Below are 10,000 nucleotides of genomic sequence, written 5' to 3' on the forward strand. Positions count from 1 at the left end.
CAGCGACCAACACAGGTGAACTAACACAGCGACATACACAAGCAAACTAACACAGCGACCAACACAGGCAAACGAGCACAGCAACCAACACAGGCAAACTAACACAGCGACCAACACAAGCAAACTAACATAGCGATCAACACAAGCAAACTAACACAGCGTCCAACATAGGCAAACTAACACAGCGACCAACACAGGTGAACTAACACAGCGACATACACAAGCAAACTAACACAGCGACCAACACAGGCAAACGAGCACAGCAACCAACACAGGCAAACGAACACAGCGACCAACACAAGCAAACTAACATAGCGATCAACACAAGCAAACTAACACAGCGACCAACACAGGCAAACTAACACAGCGACTAACACAGGCAAACGAACACAGCGTCCAACACAAGCAAACGAACACAGCGACCAACACAAGCAAACTAACACAGCGACCAACACAGGCAAACGAACACAGCGACCAACACAAGCAAACTAACACAGCGACCAACACAGGCAAACGAACACAGCGACCAACACAGACAAACTAACACAGCGACCAACACAGGCAAACTAACATAGCGACCAACACAGGCAAACGAACACAGCGACCAACACAGGTGAACTAACACAGCGACATACACAAGCAAACTAACACAGCGACCAACACAGGCAAACGAGCACAGCAACCAACACAGGCAAACTAACACAGCGACCAACACAAGCAAACTAACATAGCGATCAACACAAGCAAACTAACACAGCGACCAACACAGGCAAACGAGCACAGCAACCAACACAGGCAAACTAACACAGCGACCAACACAAGCAAACTAACATAGCGATCAACACAAGCAAACTAACACAGCGTCCAACATAGGCAAACTAACACAGCGACCAACACAGGTGAACTAACACAGCGACATACACAAGCAAACTAACACAGCGACCAACACAGGCAAACGAGCACAGCAACCAACACAGGCAAACTAACACAGCGACCAACACAAGCAAACTAACATAGCGATCAACACAAGCAAACTAACACAGCGTCCAACATAGGCAAACTAACACAGCGACCAACACAGGCAAACGAACACAGCGACCAACACAAGCAAACTAACACAGAGACCAACACAGGCAAACTAACATAGCGACCAACACAAGCAAACTAACACAGCGTCCAACACAAGAAAAGTAACACAGCAACCAACACAAGCAAACTAACACATCGACCAACACAAGCAAACTCACTGCAAATGATAAAAACAGTATGCTCTCATATGCCTGTTTTCTCCATATGAATTTTCCGTCCGTCTGTTCTGAATTCCTCTCTTCTTCTCGTCCACCTTCAGAACACTCTCTCAGAGGAGCTGGCCAACATGAAGAAGATTCAAGATGACCTTTTAGCAAACAAGGTCTTCTGTTTTCTACACGTACTACACAACACGCATTACACGATATCGAGTATAAAAAGTACCAATACCCTGTCTCTGGTTCTGTTTGTCTCACACACAGGACCAGCTGATAGCTGAGCTGGAGAGGGTTCAGCTGGAGTTAGACCAGCTCAGGGGAAGATCTTCCACCTACTCCAGGTTAGAGATGCTCAGTATGTTCAAAAGCACAAGCAAACGCAGATTATATGCTGGCAAACAAAATCCGATGTTCATCAGTGAATCCTCACAGTGAACACAGTGAACTAACAAAGCCAGTAACACAGAGAGTGGAGGACAAATGAAGCAGAAACCGTGAGACGGACCAAGACTCAGAGGGGGCAACCCATCCTCCTCTGGCTTCCACACTTGTTTTGGTGTTTATTTTGGTCTCCTGAACTTGGAGGCTTTGATCCATTCAAAAGAGGCACCTTGTCTCTGTCACTTGTGCCTGTAGTCTCAGACATGCTCACTGTGTAGTTCTGTGTTTATCAGAGCTGTAGCACGGATCTGATTGTTTTCTTTTTGGATTAGGACGGGCAGTGCCAGTTCCCTGCCCTCCACCCTCTTCCGGCGGTCTCTCCCAGGCTCAGTGTCCGAGCTGCGGTTTCTCCCGCCTGGCGGGTCTCTCCCGGCCGGGTATAGCAGCTCAGGTGCCACAACAGGCCGTAGGTCACACCGGGGTCGCTGGGGTCACTCCAGGGAGGAACCTGGCAAGGTGATGATATCGTAGCCTCTGCCTTTCTGTGACTGACAGACATGCTATAGTGTCATTATTATGGTTATTATTATTATTATTATTATTATTATTATTATTATCATTATTAATATGTGACACAGGTTCTGATGTATAATACACATATCAAACTTCCCTGGAAAATGCTTCATTCGTAAGTCAGATAAGCACTGACTATTGGCTTTATGATGGCATTATGGTCAAACCCTATTTTGAAGTGTTATTATTATTATCATTATTATTATTATTATTATTATTAGCAGTAGCAGTAGCAGTAGTAGCACTACAAAGTAGGTGTAGTATTACAAAGGGTATTTGTTACTGTCGGGAGCGAAGGTAGGAATTAGTACCAATGCTAATTTTAAATTCGATTTCTCTAACTGCTCCATCTCCGTCTGTAGTATGGGGAATGGGATGGCAGTGGGTGCTCTGATGAGGAGGAGGAGGATGAGGAAGGGGAGAGGCTCGTTGGCTCGGAGCTGCTGTCGCCCAGTGGACAGACAGATGTCCAGACTCTGGCCATTATGCTGCAGGAACAACTGGAGGCCATTAACAAGGAGATCAAGTGAGTGTTTTACGCCCCCACACACTTTATAATCTCACTCTGTAATCTAGCCCCTACACTCCATAAACTACCCGCTACATCTTACAATATCCATACTGCATAATCTACTCCCTACTCTCTATAATCTGTTCCCTGTACCCCATAATCTACTCCTAACTCTGTATAGTCTAATCCCTATACCCTTCTCCCTATCCAGATTCCCTAATCTACGCACCAGACTCTATAATTTACCTACTATAATCTGCAATCTACTCCCTCTACCACATAATATATCCCCAATAATGTATAATATACTCCCTACACTCTATAAACTGCTCTGTATACTCTACATTGTACTCAATATAGTCTGTAATCTACTCACTATTGTGTGTAATCTACACCCTGCACTCCATAATTTACTCCCTATACCCCATAATTTGCTTTCTGTACTGTATAATCTGCTCCCTATACTCTATAGTGTAGTCTCTATAGGATGTAATCTACTCCCTGTCTATCATGGAAACGTCACACACTTGTTGACATAATGACAGTAGAGGCTGATCAGGCAGAGAGTTTAAGACAACCTTACATATTTCTCCCTGTCTCTGTGTCATGTAACACTCAGCCGCCCTCTGACAGTGGACCTTATATCACGCTCTATATAAATCCCCAACACTTTACACTCTATATACATCCCCAACACTTTACACTCTATATACATCCCCAATACTTTACACTATATATACATCCCCAGTACTGTACAGTCTGTAGTTTACACACTCTATATACATCCCCAACACTTTACACTCTATATACATCCCCAACACTTTACACTATATATACATCTCCAACACTTTACACTATATATACATCCCCAACACTTTACACTATATATACATCTCCAACACTTTACACTATATATACATCTCCAATACTTTACACTATATATACATCTCCAACACTTTACACTCTATATACATCTCCAATACTTTACACTATATATACATCTCCAATACTTTACACTCTATATACATCTCCAACACTTTACACTCTATATACATCCCCAACACTTTACACTATATATACATCTCCAACACTTTACACTCTATATACATCCCCAACACTTTACACTCTATATACATCCCCAATACTTTACACTATATATACATCCCCAGTACTGTACAGTCTGTAGTTTACACACTCTATATACATCCCCAACACTTTACACTCTATATACATCCCCAACACTTTACACTCTATATACATCCCCAACACTTTACACTATATATACATCTCCAACACTTTACACTATATATACATCTCCAATACTTTACACTATATATACATCTCCAACACTTTACACTCTATATACATCCCCAGCACTTTACACCCTATATACATCTCCAATACTTTACAGTCTGTAGTTTACACACTCTATATACATCCCCAACACTTTACACTATATATACATCCCCAACACTTTACACTATATATACATCTCCAATACTTTACACTATATATACATCTCCAACACTTTACACTATATATACATCTCCAATACTTTACACTATATATACATCTCCAACACTTTACACTCTATATACATCCCCAACACTTTACACTCTATATACATCCCCAACACTTTACACTATATATACATCTCCAACACTTTACACTATATATACATCTCCAACACTTTACACTATATATACATCTCCAATACTTTACAGTCTGTAGTTTACACACTCTATATACATCCCCAATACTTTACAGTCTGTAGTTTACACACTCTATACACATCCCCAGTACTTTACAGTCTGTAGTTTACACACTCTATACACATCCCCAGTACTTTACAGTCTGTAGTTTACACACTCTATATACATCTCCAATACGTTATAATCTGTAGTGTACACACTAATCTATCTGTGTCTCTCAGGCTCATTCAGGAGGAGGAATAAAGCACTGAATTGTCTGTCTCTCTCTCTGTCTGTCTGTCTGTGTGTGTCTCTGAGGCTCATTCAGGAGGAGGAATAAAGCACTGAATTGTCTGTCTCTCTGTCTGTCTGTCTCTCTGTCTGTCTGTCTGTGTGTGTCTCTGAGGCTCATTCAGGAGGAGGAGTAAAGCACTGAATTGTCTGTCTCTCTGTCTGTCTGTCTCTCTGTCTGTCTGTCTGTCTGTGTGTCTCTCTGAGGCTCATTCAGGGGGAGGAATAAAGCACTGAATTGTCTGTTTCTCTGTCTGTCTGTCTCTCAGGCTCATTCAGGAGGAGAAGGAGAGCACTGAACTGAGAGCAGAGGAGATTGAGAGCCGTGTCAGCAGTGTGGTCGTGGATGATCCTCTCATCCCTCCATCCTCACTAGGCGGAGGAAGAGACGGAGGGAGGGGTATCATCACTCCATCACTCACCTCCTCCACCCTGGCCTCTCCCTCACCCCCCAGCTCTGATCCATCCACCCCACAGCTCCCCTCAGGCTCACCTGCTAGAGACCCTGACAGACAGGTACTGGGACAGAGGTGTCTGTGTCTGTGTGTGACAGACAGGTACTGGGACAGAGGTGTCTATGTGTGACAGACAGGTACTGGGACAGAGGTGTCTGTGTCTGTGTGTGACAGACAGGTACTGGGACAGAGGTGTCTGTGTCTGTGTGTGACAGACAGGTACTTGGACAGAGGTGTCTATGTGTGACAGACAGGTACTGGGACAGAGGTGTCTGTGTCTGTGTGTGACAGACAGGTACTGGGACAGAGGTGTCTGTGTCTGTGTGTGACAGACAGGTACTTGGACTGAGATGTCTGTGTGTCTGTGTGTGACAGACAGGTACTGGGACAGAGGTGTCTATGTGTGACTGACAGGTACTGGGACAGAGGTGTCTGTGTGTGTCTGTGTGTGACAGACAGGTTCTGGGACAGAGGTGTCTGTGTCTATGTGTGACAGACAGGTACCGGGACAGAGGTGTCTGTGCATCTGTGTGTGACAGACAAGTACTGGGACAGAAGTGTCTGTATCTGTATGTGACAGACACGTACTGGGACAGAGGTGTCTGTGTCTGTGTGTGTGAACGACAGGTACTGGGACAGAGGTGTCTGTGTCTGTGTCTATGTGTGACAGACAGGTACTGGGACAGAGGTATCTATCTGTATGTGTGTGTGTGTGTGTGTGTGTGTGTGTGTGTGTGGACGACAGGTACTGGGACAGAGGTGTCTGTGTCTGTGTGTGACAGACAGGTACTGGGACAGAGGTGTCTATGTGTGAAAGACAGGTACTGGGACAGAGGTGTCTATGTGTGACAGACAGGTACTGGAACATAGGTTTCTGTATCTGTGTGTAACAGCCAGGTACTAGGACAGAGGTGTCTGTGCATCTGTGTGTGACAGACAAGTACTGGGACAGAAGTGTCTGTATCTGTATGTGACAGACACGTACTGGGACAGAGGTGTCTGTGTCTGTGTGTGTGAACGACAGGTACTGGGACAGAGGTGTCTGTGTCTGTGTCTATGTGTGACAGACAGGTACTGGGACAGAGGTATCTATCTGTATGTGTGTGTGTGTGTGTGTGTGTGTGTGTGTGTGGACGACAGGTACTGGGACAGAGGTGTCTGTGTCTGTGTGTGACAGACAGGTACTGGGACAGAGGTGTCTATGTGTGAAAGACAGGTACTGGGACAGAGGTGTCTATGTGTGACAGACAGGTACTGGAACATAGGTTTCTGTATCTGTGTGTAACAGCCAGGTACTAGGACAGAGGTGTCTGTGTCTGTGTGTGACAGACAGGTACTGGGACAGAGGTGTCTGTGTCTGTGTGTGACAGACAGGTACTGGGACAGAGGTGTCTGTGTGTGACAGACAGGTACTGGGACAGAGGTGTCTGTGTCTGCGTATGACAGACAGGTACTGAGACAGAGGTGTCTGTGTGTGACAGACAGGTACTGGGACAGAGGTGTCTGTGTCTGTGTATGACAGACAGGTACTGGGACAGAGGTGTCTGTGTGTAACAGACAGGTACTGGGACAGAGGTGTCTATGTGTGACAGACAGGTACTAGGACAGAGGTGTCTGTGTGTGACAGACAGGTTCTGGGACAGAGGTGCCTGTGTGTGACAGACAGGTTCTGGGACAGAGGTGTCTGTGTGTGACAGACAGGTTCTGGGACAGAGGTGCCTGTGTGTGACAGACAGGTTCTGGGACAGAGGTGCCTGTGTGTGACAGACAGGTACTGGGACAGAGGTGTCTGTGTCTGCGTATGACAGCCAGGTACTGGGACAGAGGTGTCTGTGTGTGACAGACACGTACTGGGACAGAGGTGTCTGTGTCTGTGTATGACAGACAGGTACTGGGACAGAGGTGTCTGTGTGTAACAGACAGGTACTAGGACAGAGGTGTCTGTGTGTAACAGCCAGGTACTGGGACAGAGGTGTCTGTGTCTGTGTATGACAGACAGGTACTGGGACAGAGGTGTCTGTGTGTAACAGCCAGGTACTGGGACAGAGGTGTCTGTGTCTGTGTATGACAGACAGGTACTGGGACAGAGGTGTCTGTGTGTAACAGACAGGTACTAGGACAGAGGTGTCTGTGTGTAACAGCCAGGTACTGGGACAGAGGTGTCTGTGTCTGTGTATGACAGACAGGTACTGGGACAGAGGTGTCTGTGTGTAACAGCCAGGTACTGGGACAGAGGTGTCTGTGTGTGACAGACAGGTACTGGGACAGAGGTGTCTGTGTCTGTGTATGACAGACAGGTACTGGGACAGAGGTGTCTGTGTGTAACAGACAGGTACTAGGACAGAGGTGTCTGTGTGTGACAGACAGGTACTGGGACAGAGGTGTCTGTGTCTGTGTATGACAGACAGGTACTGGGACAGAGGTGTCTGTGTGTAACAGACAGGTACTAGGACAGAGGTGTCTGTGTGTAACAGCCAGGTACTGGGACAGAGGTGTCTGTGTGTGACAGACAGGTACTGGGACAGAGGTGTCTGTGTGTGACAGACAGGTTCTGGGACAGAGGTGCCTGTGTGTGACAGACAGGTTCTGGGACAGAGGTGCCTGTGTGTGACAGACAGGTTCTGGGACAGAGGTGCCTGTGTGTGACAGACAGGTTCTGGGACAGAGGTGTCTGTGTGTGACAGACAGGTACTGAGACAGAGGTGTCTGTGTGTGACAGACAGGTTCTGGGACAGAGGTGTCTGTGTCGTCATGGCTGTGCACAGGGGATTGCCTGGAAAGTTGACTATATGTTTATTATTTTCATCTCGGGTCTAACAGTACACAAAGCTCAGTCTGGTCAGTTTCAGGGTCTTGGTTCAGAGGGTTGAGTGTAGAGCAGGAGAAGAGAACAGAGAGAGTAAAGTCACGAGCAGACTGACAGTGACAGTCTATACTCTGCCGGAGTGAAGTTAAAGCCACGAGCAGACTGACAGTGACAGTCTGTACTCTGCCGGAGTGAAGTTAAAGTCATGAGCAGACTGACAGTGACAGTCTATACTCTGCCGGAGTGAAGTTAAAGTCACGAGCAGACTGACAGTGACAGTCTGTACTCTGCCGAGTGAAGTTAAAGTCACGGGCAGACTGACAGTGACAGTCTGTACTCTGCCGGAGTGAAGTTAAAGTCACGGGCAGACTGACAGTGACAGTCTGTACTCTGCCGGAGTGAAGTTAAAGTCACGGGCAGACTGACAGTGACAGTCTGTACTCTGCCGGAGTGAAGTTAAAGTCACGGGCAGACTGACAGTGACAGTCTGTACTCTGCCGGAGTGAAGTTAAAGTCACGGGCAGACTGACAGTGACAGTCTGTACTCTGCCGGAGTGAAGTTAAAGTCACGAGCAGACTGACAGTGACAGTCTGTACTCTGCCAGAGTGAAGTTAAAGTCACGGGCAGACTGACAGTGACAGTCTGTACTCTGCCGGAGTGAAGTTAAAGTCACGAGCAGACTGACAGTGACAGTCTGTACTCTGCCGGAGTGAAGTTAAAGTCACGGGCAGACTGACAGTGACAGTCTGTACTCTGCCGGAGTGAAGTTAAAGTCACGAGCAGACTGACAGTGACAGTCTGTACTCTGCCGGAGTGAAGTTAAATTCACGAGCAGACTGACAGTGACAGTCTGTACTCTGCCGGAGTGAAGTTAAAGTCACGGGCAGACTGACAGTGACAGTCTGTACTCTGCCAGAGTGAAGTTAAAGTCACGAGCAGACTGACAGTGACAGTCTGTACTCTGCCGGAGTGAAGTGAAGGACTGTGAGAAGGATTTGACCACTAACACTGAGCACTCATGTTGCTACAGCCTCTTAAATAAACAAAAATAATAAATAATAGTGAAATGATCATAATAACACAATCTATATTTCAGCGCATGCAATGGTCTGTGTGAAAACGACATTGCGGTACTGACGAGACTGATGTGATAGCCTTAATAAGGAGGAGACAGAGTTTACACGTAGATTCTCTGTAACGAGCTACTCCAGAGCTAACATTACGCACAGTCTTACACATAGCACAGGGGGATTATGGGACACCACACGGCTCAAAACTGCACTGACAACAGGAAGTCCAAAACCAAGCACCGCACTCATGTATGACACTGACCCTGTCTCACAGTACTGTCACATCATTCATTTGGACTCAGCAGGACAGTATGAGTACGCCTGTGGTCACACCTTATTTGTGTCTGATTCCAGAACAGCAAAGACGACGAGAAAGCTCTGGTTCTGGTGGATTCAGCTCCGCCCCCCGTGCCACGAGCGTTGCGATTGGACAGAATGACTCACACACACCCAGGGGCGGGTCTGGATGATCACCGTGAGTTCCAAAGGTCAGTCAGTCATTCTAGTTCCTCTTCAAATTTAAATACAGCAAGTAAAATAATGAAAATAGCTCTGTGTGTGTGTGTGTGTGTTTGATAATGCAGTACATATAAAAGAGAAGAGAGGTTAGTACTTTACTGGTCGCACACACACACTCGAGCTTGGAGTGGTGGGCAGCTGCCCAGGTGCCCAGGGACCAATGCCAGTCACAGCCTCTGACAGGAGTACTAATCCTTTTGATGGTAGAAAGAAACAGGAGCACCCAGAGGAAACCCACACAAACACAGGGAGAACATGCAAACCCACACAGGAGGCACCTGGATTTGAACCCAGGGCCTTCTTGGTGTGAGACAACAGTGCTAACCACTAAGCCACTGTGCAGCCCACAATGTTCTCGTAATGTCTCTGTTTGTGTCCAGTCTCTCAGTGGATGGAGGCATATCTGCGAGCAGTACAGACTCTCTCCATAAGTCCAGTAAGAAGAAGAGCATCAA

General features: G+C 46.5%; 1 protein-coding gene across 1 annotated transcript in view; it reads left to right on the plus strand.

The window, feature by feature from the left end:
* LOC115807459 (liprin-alpha-3-like) overlaps positions 1–10,000 on the plus strand; it is a 32,231-nt gene that overhangs the window by 8,746 nt on the left and 13,485 nt on the right. Inside the window, exons 13-19 of the mRNA XM_030768451.1 lie at positions 1,349–1,411; positions 1,512–1,588; positions 1,961–2,144; positions 2,564–2,727; positions 4,964–5,210; positions 9,381–9,514; positions 9,926–10,000. The exon at positions 9,926–10,000 is cut by the window's right edge and continues 77 nt beyond it. Coding sequence (XP_030624311.1) covers positions 1,349–1,411; positions 1,512–1,588; positions 1,961–2,144; positions 2,564–2,727; positions 4,964–5,210; positions 9,381–9,514; positions 9,926–10,000 — 944 coding nt within the window. The remainder of the gene's footprint in view (positions 1–1,348; positions 1,412–1,511; positions 1,589–1,960; positions 2,145–2,563; positions 2,728–4,963; positions 5,211–9,380; positions 9,515–9,925) is intronic.

Source organism: Chanos chanos, chromosome 3 (assembly GCF_902362185.1).
Source record: "Chanos chanos chromosome 3, fChaCha1.1, whole genome shotgun sequence".
NCBI lineage: Eukaryota > Metazoa > Chordata > Actinopteri > Gonorynchiformes > Chanidae > Chanos > Chanos chanos.